Source organism: Mauremys reevesii, linkage group 18, assembly GCF_016161935.1.
Source record: "Mauremys reevesii isolate NIE-2019 linkage group 18, ASM1616193v1, whole genome shotgun sequence".
Lineage (NCBI taxonomy): Eukaryota > Metazoa > Chordata > Testudines > Geoemydidae > Mauremys > Mauremys reevesii.
In genome coordinates, this window is record NC_052640.1 from 20,919,596 (window position 1) to 20,941,469 (window position 21,874).

The 21,874-nt window shown below is 44.6% G+C and overlaps 1 protein-coding gene across 6 annotated transcripts in view; it reads right to left on the reverse strand.

The window, feature by feature from the left end:
- Window positions 1–21,874, reverse strand: part of LOC120386394 (sodium/glucose cotransporter 1-like) — a 54,746-nt gene that overhangs the window by 31,419 nt on the left and 1,453 nt on the right. For 2 of the 6 annotated variants that reach the window (XM_039505699.1, XM_039505705.1), the window contains exons 2-6: window positions 19,443–19,585; window positions 15,595–15,666; window positions 6,661–6,765; window positions 3,431–3,490; window positions 2,971–3,075 (exon numbers count right to left, since the gene is read on the reverse strand). In XM_039505699.1, the coding sequence (XP_039361633.1) occupies window positions 2,971–3,075; window positions 3,431–3,490; window positions 6,661–6,765; window positions 15,595–15,666; window positions 19,443–19,585 (485 nt within the window). Of the gene's footprint in view, window positions 1–2,970; window positions 3,076–3,430; window positions 3,491–6,660; window positions 6,766–15,594; window positions 15,667–19,442; window positions 19,586–19,962; window positions 20,164–21,475; window positions 21,525–21,874 lie in introns of those variants that run through there. The other 4 variants (XM_039505700.1, XM_039505701.1, XM_039505704.1 and 1 more) reach the window with 4 other exon arrangements.

The window sequence follows — 21,874 nt, forward strand, 5'->3', positions numbered from 1 at the left end:
CTGTAAATACCTCACATATACATAAATCCAGGGATCAGCTATATAAATTATATCTAACGCAAGTGAACCACCCCTATGTTCTGAAATATGGAGTCCTTTATAAAGAAGTAGTGACCTGTCAGCTGATATTTCTTTCTTTATACTCCAGAGCTCTGACGTGTCGAAGTTTTAGTGTTTCATTATCAGAAATGTATTATATCTTATTAAGTAATTAATTTCCTGCCCCCAGAAGGTGCCCTGCTGACAGGCATGCTGGGTGTGTTTTGAGATGCACTTAGGCCTGTAAGCAGTTAGAGTAACAATTTCTGCACTGCCACTGCTTTCATAGAATCATAGAATATCAGGGTTGGAAGGGACCTCAGGATAATTAGGCCACAACCCTGCCTTAACTAGCCCAAATCGATACTACAACTGATGTGCAATATCTGGAGTGCCAAATTGTAATAATGGCTTCTGTTTGATCATTAATTAAATGAGACATCAAATAATAAGATCTGTTGGTTTATTAAACAAAGCTTAGACATCTGGGATTAACAAGCACAATACAGAGAGGAAACTCACTAATCCAGGCTCCAGTGTCTGTCAGCTCCACTAGTCCAATTTATTTTACAATTCTATCCGTTATTTCTTCTTGGTTCTTTCTTCACATTGTTTAGTTTTGTAACTATGATTATCCAATCAAAGACAAATGTCATATTCCATTATACCCTACATTTCAGTTTTAACCTGCTTAACAACATGTTTTTAACCAATCATTTCATCTTGTCCTTTGTGGTTTGGAATGTCTTATACATTGTCCAATCATATGTTAATATCACAACTGGAATCCTGTCTCCTCATACATTTCCATTGCATAAGCCCTTTCTTTTCATTTCAGTTACAACTTCATTAGAGAATCACAGGAATAAAAAACAACTTTAAAAATAGGGTTATGAAACCAGGTCACACTCAACCATATTTTCACTCTAAGAAAGGCTACAATTATGTCACAGAGGTTACGGAAGTCATGGAATCCGTGACTTCCATTGACCTCTGTGACATTTTCTGCCCCAGGGCTGGAGTTCCCAGTGAGCCCCCCCCCCGCTCTCGCCCTGGTGGAGGGACCCTGCAGCTGCCCAGCTGTGGCAGGCGGCATGCGGACCCTGCAGATGCCCCAGCTGAGCAGCTGCAGATAGTCCCTGCTGCCCACCATGGCTGAGCAACTGTGGAGTCCCTCGGGAGTCCCCGCTGCCTGCTGGCTGGGCAGCTGGCGGACCCTGCTGCATTCCCAGCCGCGGCAGGGGGGGAGAGAGGGGCCTGCAGCTGCCCAGCCATGGCCACCGGCTGGGGGACCCTGCAGTTCCCAGCTGCCCTGGGGGCGAGGGGACCCTGCAGCAGCCCAGTCCCACAGGCAGAGAGACCCCTGAGCTCCTGCCCATCGCAGCGGTGGGGGACCCAGGAGCCCCAGCAGCAGTGGGTGCTGAACCCACCTACCCCTTTTGTCAGGGATATTCTTAGTGAGTCAGGGACAGTCACGGGCTGCCGTGAATTTTTATTTATTGCCCGTGATCTGTCCATGACTTTTACTACGAATATCAGTGACAAGAACTTAGCCTTATCTATAAGCAATATAAAAATCTACCTACTAGTAATTCTTTATCGTCTTCTCTTAACATAAGTCCCATAAAGCTTTACAAAATACAGCTAACAGCTTCAGACGTAAGGAATGCTTGGAGCCCTACACCTATGTGCTCACAAAACCATGCCCAATTAAATGGATGCAACATTTCCAATTACAGCTACATATAAAACACAACAGTTATGTTGACAGCTCCTCACAGAAATAAATGCTAACGAAATGAAAACGCCAAAAAGCCAACTTGGGGGTTTGCCATAGACCCAGCCTATTTAATTTGCAACCTTGGTAAGAATCAATTATTGTAAGAGTGTGAGAATAAGAGCAAAGGGCCAGCTCTTTTAGGTTACATTGGACTAGTATCACTCAGCTCCGATGCAGAGAGCAAAGAGTAACCTTCCATAGCAACTGCAGGAAAACAACAGAGCCAGGTCTGCCTGACCTGTGGACTTGGCTGGAAACAAAAGGGGGCAGAAAATCACAACTTCCTTTGCTACTGCAATGTCCTTGTTAGCCACAGTTCATAGCTCAAACTGATCCACAGACAGGCTCTTTCCTCATCCCTCCCTTCCTCTCCTTGCACTTTCCCACTCCTTTATTTGCTAACCCCATCTCTCTTCTCCCCACTGCCTTCCTCTCTTTTCTCGCTTTGGCGTCATTAGTACTAACAGGTTGCATGTTCAGCTGAGGATACCAATGGAAGCATGTGGGGGAACGTGGGAACAAAAACCCATTCCTTGAAAGCCCAAGGCCCCTTTTCTCCCACTAGGCCAAAGAGAGTTACTCATACTCTGTACCAGGAGAATTTGGCCCAGGAGTCAGAATGGGAGACTTTAGAAAGAAGGCTCTAAAACAAAATGCTGAAAATGGGGTGGGGTGAATGTTCCTGGGTAAGAAGCAGCAATTGTTGCCTTTGGGGAACAAAGGCAGAGAACTGGGTACTGAAATTCTGATAGTTTGGGACATTCTCTTCAGTTTCTGTCACTGACACCTGAGATGGCGCATACAGTATATAGTACAAAGCTCCAGCCAGCCTGACCTGTTCCAGAGGGGAGCACACGCGGAAACAAAATCCTGGGAAAAGAAAGCTAAATCATAACCACCATCTAGAGAAAGAGTCCCCTGGTATAATCCAACAGGCACAGACACACAGAGCTGTAGAGCTGATTTGGATGGTCAGCACTGCTAGACGGAAGAGTGACAACATGGAAACAGATTTTTACCTACCTAAATAGAGTTCGGGCAACAAATGAGAGAAGTGAACTACACATGTAGAGAGATTTTATGTGAGCAGAAAATAATAATACAGATAGGAACTTCACTTAGAATAGAGGAACTGGAAAAGCTTAACTCACCGAGATCTTGGTGAAAATATAGAGGAGCAGAGAAAGGACTGACAGATACATCTGAATCCGTCGGCCACCAAAGCGCTTCTTGAGATACTCTGGCATCGTCACCACCTGCAGAGGGAGAGGGAGAAGAATTCACACTATGAGCAAAAGACAACTACCATAGGGGGCAGAGGCTCTTCCGTCCAGATACCACACTGATAAATGCACTAGAAATGTAGATGGCCTCCAAGAAGCACAGAAAGACACTCTGTCAAATACTTCTCATGTCAGGATCTCAAAGACACAGAGACCTCCTTGTTTAAATACATACAGAAACAACTCGTGTGGAGTCCCTATCACATTCAGGTCTCTCCTCCCACTGAGAATGATTCTGTGATGGTGCTAGATTCACAAACACAGCAGGCTGAAAAAGAAAGATTAAAACTGGGAACAATAAAAGGCATAACCTAGTGTTTGTACTTACCCCAGCCCTGATGTAGATGGGCACAAACAACCAGCCAAGAGCAAATACAATTATCAGGGCCTGTAACCAAGGAAAGAACAGCTGAATTAGCCTCTGGTCCTGTCACCAGCACTTTCCAAGGCCATGTATCTGGCTGCAGTGAGTAAAACGGTGGCCAGTGCAGGCACCCCTGGCCTCATTCTTTCCGGTTTGAGCATTGGCCTGCTAAGCCCAGGGTTGTGGGTTCAATCCTTGAGGGGACCATTTAGGGATTTGGGGCAAAAATCTGTCAGGGACGGTACTTGGTCCTGCTGTGAAGGCAGGGGACTAGACTCGATGACCTTTCAAGGTCCCTTCCAGTTCTATGAGATAAGTATACCTCCAAATGTGTCTGGCACTTTACAGTTGGAACTCCAGGGGTGAAGTCCCAGCCTTATTGAAGTCAATGGTGGGTTTTGTCTTTGACTTGACTGGAACTAGGATTTCACCCCAGGTGTCCAATAGAAGCATCTGAGGAAGAGTCCCCCACTACAGCAGACTTATTGAGGTATCAAAGAGAACATTGCTTCAGCATTTTCTCATATCTGTCCATGGAGAAATACATTTGTAGTGTGTCTAACACTGGTCTTAAAATTTCCTTCGGTTGCACTATCCCACTGCAGCTCCGCTAGTAGTAGCAACTACCAGAGCATTAGTGTGCCCCAGGCACAGGTGCTTAAACCACTGTTTCATTAGTTGTGCCCAGAGCAGATCTAGATAACATGGTGTTTTAAACACCAGAAGCCCGCAGAAACCTCTCTGTGTTGGCAGATTCACCATTGCTACCACTGGGAAATGTTAACAAAGTCTAGGGATGCCACCCCGGCCGCCTTTACTAGCCCCTCCATCCAGTCTCCAGGCAGCCACCGGCACAGGAAACATTCCACTAACAAATCCAAGTGTGTTATGAACAAGTCTCACTTGTGACTAGCTCTGCTACTCCAAGGTGTGGGACAGCAGAGCTTACTTCCATACCCATGTCACCCACCAGACTAGCCCACTGACCTGCCTTCTTCAGTGCCTTGGGAGTAGTTATAAGGTGCCCTTATACATTATAAGACATATAATACTTTCATATTTGGGACTCTATATTGTAAAGTATGGTAGCTCTGCTATACTACATACTGTATATTCTGCATCAGATATTTTATTGTAGATCATACATCCATTTTTCTTACTTAAATGTTAGCGATTTGTTTTATGCAGACTTGTGCACATTAAAACAAATATAGAGTTAAATTCTGCTCTCAGAACTGCACTCTAGATCTCTCATCTGCATGCTAGTTCTTTATCGCCTCTCTGGAGTTCTGCTCATAGATCAAGCATAGGACATGCCAGAGATACTGCGCACCATGCTGCTCTCACGTCCATTCATGCACATCAAGAGTCGCTCCACTGAAGTCAATGGAATTACACTGACACAAGGGCAGTATAAGTGAGAGCAGAATCGGGTCTAGTTCTCTCTCTTGCTAACAGAATCAGTGTGGATCCCAAAGCAGCATTTTCCCATGTATATTAGCATGCTTATCAGTTCCATTGTGTAGTTCTTATTGTAATGAGCTAACTAGCTAGCTTCTATGTGCATGCGTGAACAAGTACATCACTGTCCTCACCTTTACTGTACTTAATCAAAACCTCTCAACTGTGTGTCTTAGGGTGCATACTGCTACCAGCTAATGGAGAGCTCTTTAGCTCACATGGCAGAGGATCCTGAAAGAGGATCCCAGTTCTATCCCTTCAGATGTCTAAAGTTCCAAGTAACCTTAGTGTGGAGCCTGGATTTGTTTCAGCATCATTAGAGAATAATAAAAAATGAGAGTTTAAACTAACTGATTCCAATGTGTGCATGTCTCTAAGCGAGCGTCTACTCCCCACAATGCACAAAGAAGTTGCAATCTATATGGGGCTCATTTCATACCCACACACTTCTATTTTAAATAAACCTAAGGGCCACATGCTTCCATTGATGATTCAAACCAGATTACAGGGAAACACCAAACCTCCAAGATCATTTGTGGTGTTGCATAAACTCCTTTGTGAAGTGCAACAGCCAGGGGCATGGCCACTATTATTCCAGAGGCTGAGGATCCAAGGGAAGAGCTAGATCCTAAGGCTCTTGGCTCATTAAATTTCTCTCATGACCAGATCTTCCTGGAGCACCAGGTAAACAGCAGTCTGGCTCCAGACTCCATGCTGCCAGGAATTGACCTCCTAGTGGCTATGTCCCCAATTCCCCTCCAAGGAGTACTGATGGTGGAGAAGCTAGTGCTGTTCAGGCAGCGGTAACATGTGATGCAAACTGCACCTTCAGACCAGCTGACCTGAAAGGGGAAATACAACATAAAGGGGCTGTTCCCCAACTCCCACATCTCCTCCCGGCCACACATACATGAGCTTTGTTGCTGAATCCATGGAGGGCTACAGGTAAAATTGACTGAGGAGAGGGGGCACGTTACCTTTCGTCTCAGCTCTCTCCCCCCGATCCTTTCCCAAACCTTTACGGTTCTTCTGCCGCACTCCAGGCAGTAGTTGTAGTACTTTTAATCAAGTGAGGTGTTTGGTTATAGGACAGGGGTCTGCCCTCAGCAGGCTGAGAACAGACTAGCACTGATGGTGCATTAGAAGGAAGCCTCTGCTCTCCTTCACTGCCTTCCCTTAGTGAGAGGGAAATGAGAGGACAAGTAGGGGCTGAAGACAACCCTAAATCCCTCACTAGCTGGAGGAAAGCAAAATACTCCTTTCCCCCTAGTCCCACTTCTGCAACGCAAGCTCTCAGCAAAAATGATACAGATGAGATGAGAAAAGCTGTCCTTTCCCCCTGATATCTGGAGATGTTGTTTATAAGTATTTGAAAAGCAATCAAAGGACAAGGATAGAATGGAGGAAATCATCAATATATTGAGAGAGAGAGAGAGAGAGAGAGAGACAGACACCTCTGTGGAAACTGGTTTCCTAATATAGTAATGGCCTTTTCTTCTCCCATTGACTGGGCTGCAGGTGGGAGTGGGGAGAGAGGCTGGGGGAATGGGAATCGACAAAAAGTCTTCTGGTGGTGGGTGGTTCTGCCAGTCGCCAGCCCTGAGGAAGGGAGGTGCTGCTGGGCAAGAGCTCTGACAGCATTAGAGTGAGTTGGATTTTTAGACAATGTGGGCTCACCTGATCTCTTTGGATACCCCCGAGGTTACAATTTTATTTAAACGTGTACCACTTACGTTCCACTCAAATCCTGCAATGGCGATCCCTGCAGCCGCTCCTGTGCCTGCCAAGCCCACAAAGTGCCCACTGCCAATGTTACTGGCAAACAGAGAAGCACCAATCTGGAAAGAGAGAGAACAGACTTGGGTCATAGATCCTGGGCTCAGGCCCTGGCTAAAATAAGAGCTGTATTTGTGACCAAAACAAAAGTGCTTATTTGGTGTTTTGAGATTTCCTGTCTGCCGTCACTATGGGACCTGAGTGCCTGATTTCCCCTCTTAAAACCCAACATTGCAGCCATCCCCCCCCCCCCCCCCACAGGCAAGGAGGACTGAGCAGGACATCACAAATTAACTCATCCAGAGGGGAAACTGGTGAATGATAATACTCCCTCCTCCAACTAAGGTGAGCACGTGGCCTCTGCCCATACAGAATTTCAACTCTTTGGAGAACATTTCCAACTAACATGTGGGTGATGTATTGCAGAATGAGCAGCCAATGATCTTGGCTAGAGGTCCAGGCAGCTAGCACAAAAGCCTGATGTCACACATTTAAGCTGCTCCAGGGACAAGAGGCTGATTCATGCCCCTGTCAGGAAAATAAGATAGATCTCAGTGAGCGAAAGATCCACAAGCCTTACGGCTGGCTTGTATCTCCAGTGGGAGACACCCTTTTTGCACTTGGTTTGCTTCCATCAAGGGGACAATAGGTTACCTGAATGGGACTCTGGGAGCTGCTATGGTAGGTCCAGCTACTGGCCCAAGGGTGCAGTACATGTGAGTGACACATGTGCATACAAGGAATGTTGGTATCTCTAAAACCTGTAACATCCTGTATTGATCCCACAGACTGAGTAATGGGGAGAAACAGGAACTGCTGATATGTACAGATCGAAGGAAAGAAAGAAGTTAATGCTGGATTAAAAATAAGACAGAGATTCACAAAAGGGAGATCATATCTATGTAATCCTTCTGCCAGGTGATGGCAGCAGCAACAAGGGACAGGTTCAATATCTAGAAGTTCCTCTTAACAGTATAAAACATCATAAAACAGAACCAGCTTGAGCCCCCATCCAGAAATCTTGGGAAACAATATACTACCCACCCCTGGGAGCCTGTAGGAGGTAATACTTCCCCACTTGCAAGCACTGAGTCTGAGTATAACAAAAGAAAACTTTATTAAGAGGAGATGAAATACAGCATTAATCTGGGAAAACACCGCAACGATCACTCAAAAGTATGCTAACCAAAAGTAAGCACTGGCCCCACATTGTCTTGAGCAGTAGACTTATGCCTCAGCTTCCCACCTTGTGGTGTGAAAGTCCAATAAACAAATGCCTATTTAACAAACCACTCCCCTTTTCCCTCTGCTGCACCCCACTCACATTTGTCAGCTGAGGGCAGTGAAGTCCCAGAGTCCAGGGCTGTGTTCAGGTGGGTTCACCTCCTGCCCCCAGGCTCGTGGGATGGGTGAGTGATGCCTCTGCTCACCACTGTCACTGTTGCTGCACACCACTGTGAGCCTTTGACCAAGAAGAGGCAGCTAAAACCAATGCCCTAAACAGCCTGATGCTAATACAAGTTTGCCAGGTCTCAAAGGGGCTGATATGTCGTGCGTTGTGTGTGTTGTTTCCAGCAGCGAGGTTGCATGTTAAAGTCAATGCCAAAGACAGAAACTGTATTTTCTATCTTTGCTAATTTTTCCTCTCCCATTTTTGGGTGTGTTTGTCTTGTTTTGTCTTCTAGGAAATGGGACTGGACTTTAAACAACAACTCCAGCCCATCTCAGCTAACTTCCCCTCTTTCCCCAGCCCAAGAGACAGCTATTACTATCTTTAACGCCATCTAAGAGACGGTCAGACAACGGGGGGTTTCGTTCTAAAAGCTCTCTCCACCTGAAGGGAAAAGGAACAAGGGATGTTTTTAAAATCAGAGCCTTACTTAATACTTTACATTTCAAATGCTTTAAAGGTTTTTCCTTCTTTTTCTGTATCTTTAATAATAGGTTAAACATAGGTTTAATGGTGTGTTTGCTAGGGTATTAGGCAGCCTGAGGTCTCTGTATACCAAACACCAAACCTTGTTTAAACTGTATAAAGATGGATGATGGATGGACGGACAGAGGACTCTTTTTGGGGCCCATATATTCCATCTAAATTAATACAACACCAGAGAGTACCATTCCCAGCTTTACACATGGCAGTATTGTATTGTCTGTGTACATTTTTGTAAAGAAAAATACAAAACCAAACAAAAACCAATGCAGTTAGCAAAACATTTCCATTAACACAACTGTCATTATTCCCAGTTCAGGACAAAGCAATGCCAACATATGGGTCTATTACTTTCTGCTTCTGTTTGTCTTTCTGACAGAGGAAAGACTCTGTACAAGAGGATCATGAGATCAGTATACACTAGTTACAAATGCAATCTAAAACCAAAATCTTTTTCAGTAATTACATGTATGTACATAGGGACAGATCTTTGAATTCAGAACAGTGAAAAGAAATTTGCTCCAATACTTTAGTAATTTGTAGCAAGAAAAAGTTATGTGGAAGAGATTAGCTGATGGCTGGCAGCATGTATGGCAGTTTTAATTAACTCTTGTTTTAATTAAACCAGAGTATCTACATAATGCAGATGTCCAGGAAATTCTGCTTAGCTTTTTGGGCTGGGATCTTCAAAGGGCTTAATGCCCTTAGGATGCTTTGATAAATCCCAGCCTTCTTCTAGATACATCACAGACGCAAGATAGAGAAACTGGGCCTTAAACTTTGGATTGTCCCAGACACAGCTGGACACGGAATCTCATCAGAGTAAGTGGGTGCTGTAACATATCCCCACATAAACTAAAGGATTCTGGCCTATTTTCCAAGAAACTCTATGTTACTAGAAGGCTGTCCCTTCATGACAGGGTCAGCGTTACAATTTTCAGGGATTTGGCCATTAATGATCTCCCCTTATGCTCATGCTATTAGAGATATGACAAGTTGGGTGGGGTGGGGTTTTCTCCTCCTCTGGACAGACCTGACAAACAAAGAGCATGCATAGGATGTGGGGCCCTGAGGGTACACTTGCTGAGCCTGCTTCTCCGAGGAGGGAATTTCAGAGAAAAAGTAGCTCCTGCCACCAGTTAGCACGGACTGCATTTCAGAAAGGATATAGTGGAACTAAAAGGGGGCATGAGGGTTTGAAAGGGATGGGGTCAACTGTTCAGTGAATTAAAGAATGAAAGCTATAGTGGAAGAGAGGAGAAGAAAGATGAGGGAAAGGGAAGAAAGACTGTTGAAAGAGAGAGAAGGAGAAGGTTACTTTAAAATCCTCTGACAAGTCAATTGTTGACAGGGGCTCACTAGTCAGGAAAGAAACGTCAGGCTGCAGCTATGTGAAAGTTACTGTATATTTGACACATTATTCATTAATCTATTTGCCTTACTATTTTCATTGGCTTTCTGCTGCCCAAAAGTCCTGGTGCTTGCTGCCTCACAGGCCTCCTAAGGAACCTGGAAATCCTACACTTTGCCTAGCAAAGTAATGGAAACAATCCCCAGCCCCTACAGTGCACTCACTATTCATGCCACTGATCCACCTCTTTAGGTAGGGACTGTACCCTTATGGGATGACACTGGAAATGTTTTTAACTTAATTATTTTGGGACACAAAAGTGTATTTGTGCAAATCCACAGCTCTCCCCATCCTTAACCAGTCCAACTTGCATATTGCTTAGCACCTCTGTAAAACCTTATCATGCATCTATCAAGACTCAGCTGCCTTGAGAAAGGAGAGCAGGTTTGCTATTCTGTTCTCCTAAGTTCTCTGCAAGATCTTCATTTTGCATTCTTATCTACTCAGGTAATTTTAAAATGCCACACAATACTTTAACCAGGAGAGATGGACATGCATTTCTCAAGCAGCATAGGCTTTGTTGTATTGTAGAATCACCTGGGTCCCTCCTTCCCCCCTTCCCACCCCCCTTGGTACTATGCAATTACACCTCTACCCCGATATAACGCGACCCGATATAACACGAATTCGGATACAACGCGGTAAAGCAGTGCTCCGGGGGGAAGGGGTGGGGGGGAGGGAGGCTGTGCACTCCGGCAGAGCAAAGCAAGTTCAATATAATGCGATTTCACCTATAACACGGTAAGATTTTTTGGCTCCCAAGGACAGCGTTATATCAGGGTAGAGGTGTACTTACATCCTCAAACCTTGCATATCCAACAATTGTTTAGGTATCTTGCTGGGACTTCATATGCATGTGTTGGCTTGGAAAGCAGCACAGCCTCTGCTAGTTGCTTAGCAAGCCAGCCTGATACTTTAGCTTCCACATCATCAAATATGCAGGCACCAGACCCAATGCCTACACTCTTGGGAAGGCATCCCACTACTAGTCCCATTAGAGGGTCTAATGGGACTAGTAGTGGGATGCCTTCCCAAGACTAGTAGTGGGTTTTGGCAGAGTCATTAGGAGTTTGATTTACTGCACTTTTCCTTTCCTATCAAAGTTTCACTTTAGTTGCATGTTTGGTGGTTCTTTTTACCTTGAACAGTGGTGGTTTCAACCTGGCCTACAACTAAAAATGTTTCTACCTCAGTTCACTACTTCTAGGGACAGAAGGCAAAATATTTGTCCCCACTACCCACCTCCTATAACCTGCCTACAGAACTGCTGAATTAACAAACAGGAAGAACTTTATAAAATAATCCTTCACACACACAATGATCAGAGAAACCTACTCAGGGCAACAGCGAAACATGACTGCATTAAACTGAAGTTAAAAACGATCTACATATCCCAATCCTCTCCCTTCTTTGACTGCTGGGTGTTACTCATTTACTGTTGTCCAGACCATAAATTAATACATCACTGACCCGAAATGGGAGAGCTGGATTTAATTTCTGTTTTAAGGGAAACACACATACAAATCTCCAAATATTTCCCACTAAGTAGTCACTAAACTCTTCAAGTTACTGTTAAACTTTTCATGCCCAGATAGTTTATGTTCTTTGGCTTTTCTGTTCCTTTTAAACTTATTTCTTAAAAAGCACAGATTAGGCTCTGATGTTTCTGTGTGAATCAGAGCTCCCTCGCATACAGTCTGAGAACAGCAATAGGCTCCAACTCTGACCTTTTTATTATTGTGTGTGTGTTTATTTCTAGGGCCTTGTCAATACTGAGAGATTGGCCACATAATGAAGATATCAAGATTTCTGTTTGTCCCGGAGCAGATAAACACTCCCTAAGACAATACACTGCCTCCAATTATCTGGCTGAACTCCTCACCCCTCCAACTAGCAAAAAAAAAAAAAGGGAACATTCCATTTCATTCAACAAAGAACAGGGAAAACACACCATCCTCTTTTCTTTTCTTAATCCCCAGCCTATACCCCATGGCTGCTTTGTATAGCAGGGAACAGCATGACAACTGAGGAATGAAACTAAGCCAATGGAAATTTTATTTCTAAAACAGGTTTTTGGAATTATATTTTCTTTTATTCTCTATAGCAGAAAGCAATGAATCGTGCAGTCGAGTCTCAATAAGTCGAAGTCAAAAGGAACAAATATACTACGATGGGAAGAGTCCATTTATAAAGCAACATCCCCATCTACAGACTTGGGAAACTCACCCAGGTTTCCCTGGAACATTCCATATAATCACACATGGCACTGCCCCAGGGTGAAATCAGAAGTAGCATTTCTCTAACACTTTACATATTGCATTAGTTGGCACAGCATCTAGCTGGTATTTTTATTCTTTTTGGCCTTTTTATATTTTATCCCCGCTCCAGCCATATCTATTTGCACTGGGAGGCCTGAGGACGGCCCAGACTAAAACCAGGGAAAGGGTTTTCCAGAATCTCACATTCCCTTGTTCAGAGTAGCCCTCCAGAACAGTATTGTTAATGTAAGTATTTAACTAAGGATCTGAGTGCTTGCCATGTCTTTTGCTGTTATCTTACCAGGTGCTGCCAAGGGTGGAGAGGAAGAGATTTCCTGTTAGGTCACAGGAAGGTATGTAGGTGTTCCAAAGTGAAGGAGCTCACAGGGAGGAGGCAAAGATGGCTCTAAGCAAATGTTAATCCTAGAGACAATTCTGGCAGTACAGAATCATCCCCTCTGGCCTCCGATACGCCTCCTACATGGACAAGGGGCTTAGGCGATGTAAAGCTGGCTACATTGCTTTATGTTCCTGGGGGACTCCCCTGTGTCAGGGGAATTCCCAGCTGCCCCTTTAGGGAAGCTTCAAGTCCCCTTTGTGGCTTTAGAGCAGTGCAAAGAGGCTTACCCAGGGCTGAGGGTCTGACCCATGGTGTTTTTGTGTTGTAGACACTGGGCCGGATTCCCCGTTGCCTTGCACCTTGAGCCATCATTTGCACTGTACAAGATGATAGTGTTTTACACTCACTATTCATAGGTATAAAGAACTATATGAAGTGCAAAGCAGCAGAGAATCAGGCGTAGTGCATTTAGTCAGTCAGTCAGTCAGGGGTCCTGATTCACCATTGTGTTTGTTACCCAGTTTCCTGGCAGTGTCACTCCATTGATTAAACAAAACAAATTTGCCTTAAAATAACTTTGAGATTCTCCGTTTTCCAATGGCTTCTATTAGTCCCTGAATGTTCTCAATCCTAATCTACTCATGAGATCCTCCTCCTGCTTGGAAAGACAATGCTCTAACATGAAAATGGAAATTCCAATCCTGCCCCAATTCAGGCAACACTGAATGGAGACACTGAGAAAGGGGCAGGAATTCCTGAAAGCTGTTCTGAAAATTCCTACAGTCAGTAAATATGTATTTAGTTCTGTAAGGCCCCAAACCTGCAATTGTATCCGTGTGGACAGAGCCCTGCATCAAATCCCACTCAAGTGCAAAGGTCCTGTCACATGGGTCCAACTTCAGGATCAGGGGTAGGTTTTATAACCAATCACTAAAGTCTTCCTTCCAAGATGAACTGCAACGATGATCACGAAAGTACATTAGTGACACTCAGAAAATGCATCTATCACAATCTGGGATGCAATCCAGACTAGCGAGAGGTTGCGTCACCACCTGCTCTGCAATCTTAGGTGTCTCACTATGCTTTGCTGCTGTAGCTCCCAACCTGGCCCCTCATGAACAGCCAAACAGCATGCACGTCACACCCCGAATGTCTTTGTATAGCTCCAGCCTTCCAGCTACACATGAGCCACACTCTAGCTTCCAGCAGCCTTAGTTACTACTTGCAGGGTGATCCCAACACACTCCCAGGTCTGAATTTTCCCCAAAACACATGCATTCTGCACTGCCCAGCCCTCTCCTGGACTGTCATGTATTAGAGGTCCATTGATCCGTAAGGGGCCAATGTACAACAGTTTGCTGCTTTAATTGGAGCTATCAAACAATTCAGTTTAAACACAACACTGGATTGGTTTCAATTAAAGAATAAATATAGTTTATTTAACAACAAAGAGACAGGTTTTACATGAGCACAAGTACCAGGTATTAAAAAGTCATAAAATGCTTTCTAATGACTACACTTAAACTAGATTTGGTTCAAGGTAAAATCCTTCCCACACGTTCCCAGCAACATCACTGACCAAATTTTAAAGTCAGGATCTCTCACAAAGTCCAAAGGCTGGTCCCTCTGACAGATGGACAGATAGGGAGAAAAGAAAGCGAGAGGACCTGGGGCATTTTGCACCTCATTTTTATAGTCCAGTCACCCTCTGAAATGCATTTTGCTGAAATAAAGTTCCTTCAAACTGTGGAGATGGAGGCATAGAGTCTCATGGTGAAAGAGGTTCCTTGTTTGTTAAAATGCTGCCAAAGGATGGCCGCTCAGCTGGTGATTGCCAATCATCTTTGATCACACCTGGCTAAAGGCTTCAGCTTGTCTCTGAGAAACAGGTTTAACCCCTCCCCAGACTTGTCTGGTAAACACATTTCAGCCATAATTTCAGCCTATGTTCATAACTTTACATACAACATTGTTACATACATTTCATCTTGATATTATCGGCCAGCAAATTATTCGTTTTCAAATGATAGCTCACAAGGCATATTTTGCACAAAGATTATTACAGTGGTGTGTAGGGTGTGAATACAGGGATGCATTCAGTCACAGAACCACATTTATGTAGAAAGATTTCTCCTTTGCCAGGAAGTCTCATTCAATAGAGAGATTGTGACCTAATGGAGAGAGCACTGGACTAACTCAGGAGCCTTGGATCCTAGTCTCAGCCCTTGCTACTGGCCTGCTGGGTGACCTTGGGCAAGTCACTGCACCTCATAGAATCATAAAATAGCAGAGTCAGAAGGGACCTCAGGAGGGCCTGTAAATCACCTGTCTGTGAATCACTTTCCCCATCTTAAAACAGGGACAATGACACTTACCTCCTCTGCAAAGTGGTTTTGGAGCTACAGCTGAAATGTGCTGTATAAGTGCTTGGTACTATTAAGATCAATTGCCAAAATTAATTGCCAAAATTAGGCTATCCCATCATACCATCCCTTCCATAAACTTATCAAGTTTAGTCTTAAAGCCAGATATGTCTTTTGCCCCCACTACTCCCCTTGGAAGGCTGTTCCAGAACTTCACTCCTCTAATGGTTAGAAACCTTTGTCTAATTTCAAGTCTAAACTTCCTAGTGTCCAGTTTATACCCATTTGTTCTTGTGTCCTTGTTACAGCAAAGGACTAGATTGCACTGCTACAGTGAAGGCAATACAGCAGCACCACAGAAACCACCCCTACAAATCAATTCCTCCCTGTACCTTGTACCTATCAGCAATCACCTCACATGAGTCAGGCCCTCGACCAAAAACATTAGGGTCCAGAGAGGTAGTAAGTACAAAACATTCAATAAATGGTGAAAGTGATGTGCAGCCAAACATTACATGTGGACTAAAACCACGCGCACGCGCACACACACACACACACACACACAGAGCGTATAATACGAACTCACCGGCCACCACACCATTTTACGTCCAGCCAGGAAGAATCCTCCCACTGTCCCTCGGTTAGATATGAACATGGCCTGGAAAAAGAATAACTGGTTAAAATTTTCAGCTCTAACAGGCAAACTATGCCTGGTTTCAGAAACAACCAGGGCATCAATGAGAAAGAGGAACCAATATAATGCCGAGAAAGATTTTGAAGGGAATAGCATGACCTGACAATGACTGAGAAATGGTTCTTATATCAATCTATAAATTAACCATCAGGGGTGGCTCTATGTTTTTTATCAGAGGGGTAGCCGTGTTAGTCTGGATCTGTAAAAGCAACAAAGAATCCTGTGGCACCTTATAGACTAACAGACGTTTTGCAGCATGAGCTTTCGTGGGTGAATACCCACTTCTTCGGATGCAAGTTGCATCCGAAGAAGTGGGTATTCACCCACGAAAGCTCATGCTGCAAAACGTCTGTTAGTCTATAAGGTGCCACCGGATTCTTTGTTGCTCTATGTTTTTTGCTGCCCCAAGCACGGCAGTCAGGCAGCTTTTGGCAGCGTTTCTGCAGGAGGTCCGCCCCAGTCACGCGGATTCAGCGGCACGCCTTGGGGGGATCTGCTGGTCACGCGCCTTCTGCGTACCCGCCGCTGAATTGCCACCGAAGCCGCGGGACCAGCGGACCTCCCGCAGGCTTGCCGCCGAAGGCTGCCTGACTGCCACCCTCACAGTCCCCCGCGGCTTGCCGCCCCAGGCACGCGCTTGGTGCGCCGGTGCCTTGAGCCTCCCATTAACCATTGAAGCTTTATTGGTTCAACTTTCATTACATGAAGCCTGCAAAACCCAAATCTAAACACCGCACATGTTAAAATACAATAAAAATAAAACACAAGAAATGCATCACTAACCGAGAGCCTTGCCTGCAAACTGTCACTCACAGGAGCACTCACTCCTTCACGTGAGCAGGCCTCAAAACTGCTGATGTAGTGAGTTTTTTGTTCATGCACTAGAGCTGCCATACCTAGCTTTCTTACTCAATACTAGCGTGCTCCAGAGTTTCCCTACAGCAATCTACTGCATGGCAATTTAACCTTTCCTGTTCTGATAAGCTCATCAAGGTACCTGCACTTATTAGCCTTTCTTCACTTTCACAGAGTAGCAGTTAAGAATTACTTTCCTCGCCCTCATTTTATATGTCAGGAGTGACTTTATGGGAAGTTTCTCTCACATTTTTCATAGGGCCTGATGCAAAACCCTTTGCAGACCAGAGAGGGCATGAGCAAAAGTGAGCCAGAATGCAGATCCTAATATAGATGCAAGAAAATAAACAAACAGGGACATGTTTCACTACATACAATAGTTGAATCAATATTTGTCTAATGGAAAAGGACAACATTGGTGGAGAGACACATTTAATATTAAGCTTCTTAGCAACTATTCTAAACAAGTAGAAACTTCAATGCTCCAGTGCCTGACATGCCACCTGCCAGCCCTCTTCTGACCCAGGAATTTATATTACAAACAATTACAGTCAATAATAAATTACAATAATCATACTTCAGGTCAGATTGTACCTTTAAGGCACAAGCCTGGTTCCCTCCCAGAGCTCCCCAGGATGCAATGGAGGCATTTCTGCCACAACACTCCTTAGAGGAGAGCATGCTGCACCCTTCTGAGTCAATGGACAGCTTGGCTGGCTAGAGTGGGCTGATGGGGGAGCTCAAGGTCCTGCCTCCTCCCCATTCTTCCCTGCTCCTTTGAGGTTGCTTGCGCCCCAGGGTGCACTAGGAAGAAGCAGTGCTCTCATGAAAGGTCTGGGCCCTCAATTGTGTTTTGCTTCTGTGGGAGGTGGCGGGGGGAATAAATGGACAGACTGTCTGGTACAGTCCAACCCTTGGCATCCAATACACTCAGCCAGAGGTACTGGTGCAGGTACTTCACATCTTCAAAGTGCTGAACAAACATTAACTAGTTCATTGGCATCAAAAGTTAATCACTTTTTAAAACTCTGTCAGGCTGCTAGTGTGGAAGATTTTGCCTGCAGCTGCCTGCTCTGTTCTATGGCATGGACTCCTGGGTTATTTCAGGGGAGTGCACAGGTCACTGAGGGGCAGGTTTCCCTGACTCATTCTGTTAACTGCTGGCTCTTTCTTCAAGGCACTAGCAGAATTTTTCAAAAGGACAGTCTCTGATCTCTCCTCAGATAGAATACAGACACTGTTCCTGAAAGGGATATCAGCTCTTTAATCAAGTGACACCCAAGTGTTTTCCACTAAGGCAGCATCACAACAAAAATTATCTGCCTTTTTCCTTTGAACATTTCAGTATCTAGACTTACTTTACCCGTTAGGTGTGAAAGAAATGTTCTTTTCTCTGAGGGCTTGTCTACACTAACAATTTGTTTGCAACCAGCTGGGGCGTGAATCTATCCTGCATTAGCCTGCTGTGGACTAACTTCAGTAAAATCCTGTTGACGGAAAGTTGTCATTCTCCTGTGTCCAGACCTTGTCTGTGCTCTCATCCATTTCATATCCATCCTGCAGCAATGCCCATCTCCCACTCCATTACCATCTCTCCTCCGCCTTTAGCTCTATTCCAATCCACATCATTTACAACTCAGTCCAGTACTCACCCTCCTTCCTACCACAATCAACCCCACTGCAATCCCTATTTACCCCACCTCTCACACTTCACTCCAATTCCTACGCCATAATGAATTCCCATTGCGGTTGCCTCTGCTCCAGCACCCCGTCCCTAACCATCCACCACCATTACCATCCCATTTCCACCTCCACCCCCACTCTGTTCTTCACCAGGTCCCCACCTCTAATCTGCTAAAAACTGCACTTCACCATTATCCTGATCTCCATCCATCAGCCATTTCCTATAGTCTCTTCCATACAGATATCCCTCCTTCACTGTAAAGGGCCGGACTCACCCCTGCGGCACCTCCTGCTGGTGACTCCGGGGAATTAGCTCGGTTTCCAGCACGGAGCGCCCTCTGCAGGCCAGTGATCCGCCTGTTCCCTGGCCCCCATGTCCCTCCCTGGACCCCGGTGCCCTTTTACATGGGGTGCTGCCCCCTGGCAGTAACCCCTTTCTCTCTGGGTCTCCCCTCCCGAGGGAACCCCCACCCTCTATCCCCACCTTGCCTCAGTATATGGCTACTGCCAGTCATTGTCGAGCCCCACGTCCTGGGGCAGACTGCAGTATCAGCCTACTCATCACTGGCAAGGAGGGTTTGGACCTGCTGCCTTGGCCTACCCCTGGGCTGCCTCTGCAACCCCAGTACCTGTTAGCCCAATGCTAGGCCGCAGCCTGGGGCTTTCCAGGCTGGAGCTCCCCAGCTCCTCAGCCTGTCCCCAGCCCTGCTCCCCTCAGGTACTCTGTCTGTAGCTCCCTGCAGCCAGGCCCTTCTCCCTCTTCAGGCAGAGGAAGACTGTCTGGGCTTCTGGCTTCCCTGGCCGCCTTATAAGGCCCTGTGGCTCAGATTGGGGCGTGGCCCCAGCTGCAGCTGCTTCCCCAATCAGCCCAGCCTAAAGGCTGCTTTCTCCCTCCACAGCCCCTTCCCAGGGCTGTTTTTAACCCCTTCAGGGCAGGAGCAGGGGTCCACCCTGCTACATTCACCCTCACTCCAAGCCCCATCTATGTTCTCCTCCACCACAATCTCATCCTCTTCACCCCCAAGCCAGGCCTCGTACCAGGTCCTACTTCCCCAGTGAATCCCAACATAATCTCCATCCTGCCACATCTTAATCCACCCCTCAATAAAGCAGCAGGCAATTTATACATTTTAATTTATGAAGCCATTTTCCTAGAACCCAATAAACTACATTTTCATTAAGAAAGAAAAATCCAGACATACCCATATTCCCACTGCCAGGGTTACCAAGAAATAGATGATTATGACCAAGATGTCTGCAGCGTTATTGATTTTTGTGGAGGAGTCCATCCTGCTTGCTTCTTCAGCTCCCTTCCTTCTCCTATCCTTATATCGCCTTTTGCAGACTTGAGAAAACAATAGACCCGTTATCCCCTGCCGTTTTGTTTAATATTTAACTTCAGATTCACTTATTTTCTATGGGGTGCAAGTTAAAGCTGGTGCTTTTTCTTGAGCTGTGATTCCCACCAAAAAACTGCTCCCCTATTACAACTGTTGCAGTTTTCATAGGCGAAGGAAGTCCCCAGTTCACATCCGCTGCAGAAGGTGCTCAGTGCAGTTGTAGCCCAAGAGCAGGCATCTGGGAAGCAGTGAGCTGTAGAAGGAGTGGCGTGGACATAACATACTCGGTGTATGCACTTCCCTGTTTGTGGATACTTTTTCTGCAGTGGTCCTGTAAATCTGGTCATGGAATGAATTGTTTCCTTAAGAACAGGATGCTTACCAAGACCAAAGGAAGAGTGACCTGACAGTTAGGGAAACACCATGGTTCTCTGAGCTGACATGCTGTCCCTCATTCCAGCAGGAATATACAATGGAGGTACAGCCCAGGATTTCTCGGAACAAGTCACTTTGATCTCTTACATCTAGATATTTACAGATGTGTCTGAACCATAAAGAACTGGCTAAGGAACTTGCTGGACCGTTAATGTTGATTTTGAAAAGTCTTGGAACCCTGCGGAAGTTCCAGAAGACTGGTAGAAAGCTAAAGCTGCGCCAATATTTAAAAGGGGCAAACTGGATGGCCCAAGTAATTGTAGGCTGGTCAGTCTGACATTGATCCTTAGCAAGATAATGAGTGACTGATATGGTTCTCAATTAATAGAGAATTAGAGGTGGATAATATAATTAATGCTAATCAATATTGGTTTATAGAAAACAGATCCTATCAAATTAACTTGATTTTTTTACATGTGATTACAAGTTTGGTTGATAAAGGTAATACTGTTCATGTAATACAATGGCTCTCAAACTTTCCAGACTTGCTATACCCCTTTCAGGAGTCTGATTTGTCTTGTATACCCCCAAGTTTCATCTCACTTAAAATCTACTTGTATACAAAATCAGACATAAAAAGACAGAAGTATCACAGCACAGTAATACTGAAAAAGTGTTTGCTTTCTTATTTTTACCATACAATTATAAAATAAATCAACTGGAATATAAATAATGTACTTATATTTCAGTGTATAGTATATAGAGCAGTATAAATAAGTCATTGTCTGTATGAAATTTTAGTTTGTACTGATTTCGCTAGTGTTTTTTATGTAGCCTGTTGTAAAACTAGGCAAATATCTAGATGAGTTGATGTACCCCCTGGAAGACCTCCACGTATCCCTGGTTGAGAACCACTGATGTAATATACTTAGACTTCTGTAGGCATCTGACTTGATATCAACCACATTTTGATTAAAATCTAGCATATACAATTAACATGGCACATATTAAATGTATGAGAAACTGGCTAACTGATAGATCTCAAAATGTTACTGTAATGAGAAATCACCACCAAGCAGATGTATTTCCAGCAAGATCCCACAGGGATCAGTTTCTGGCCCCATGCTATTTAACATTTTAATCAATGACCTAGAAGAAAACATAAAACCATCATTGATAAAGTTTGTAAAAGACTCAAATTGGAGGAATGATAAATAATGAAGAGGACAGGTCATGCATAGAGATCTGGATCACTTGGTAAGCTGGGCGCAAGCAAACAATATGTATTTAAATATGACTACAGGTAAATCTACACTTTCTAGGAACGAAGAACGTAGGCAGTACTTAAAGGATGGGGGACTCTCTCCTGGGAAGAAGTCACTCTGAAAAAGATTTGGGGGTAGTGGTGGATAATAAGCTGAGTGTGAGCTTCCAGTGCGATGCTGTGACCAAAAGGGCTAATGCAAACCTTGTACGCATAAACATAGAAACCTCAAGTAGGAATAGAGAAGTTACTTTACCTCTGTATTTGGCACCGATGTGACCATTCCTGGAATACTGCATCCAGTTCTGGGGCCCACAATTCAAGAAGGATGTTGATCAATTGGAGAGGGTTCAGAGAAGAGCCATGACAACAATTAAAGGACTAAGTAGACCTTATAGTGGTAGACTCAAGGTGATCCATTTATTTAGCTTAACAAATACCAGATTAAGGGGTGACTGATAACCATTTATAAGTACCTACATGGAGAACAAATAGTTAATAATAGGCTCTTCAATCTCTCAGAGAAAGATAGAATGTGATCCAATGGCTAGAAGTTGAAACAAGACAAATTCAGACTGGAAAGAGGGAAATTAACCATTGCTACAATTTACCAAGGGTTGTGGTGGATTCTCCATAACTGGCAATTTTTAAATCA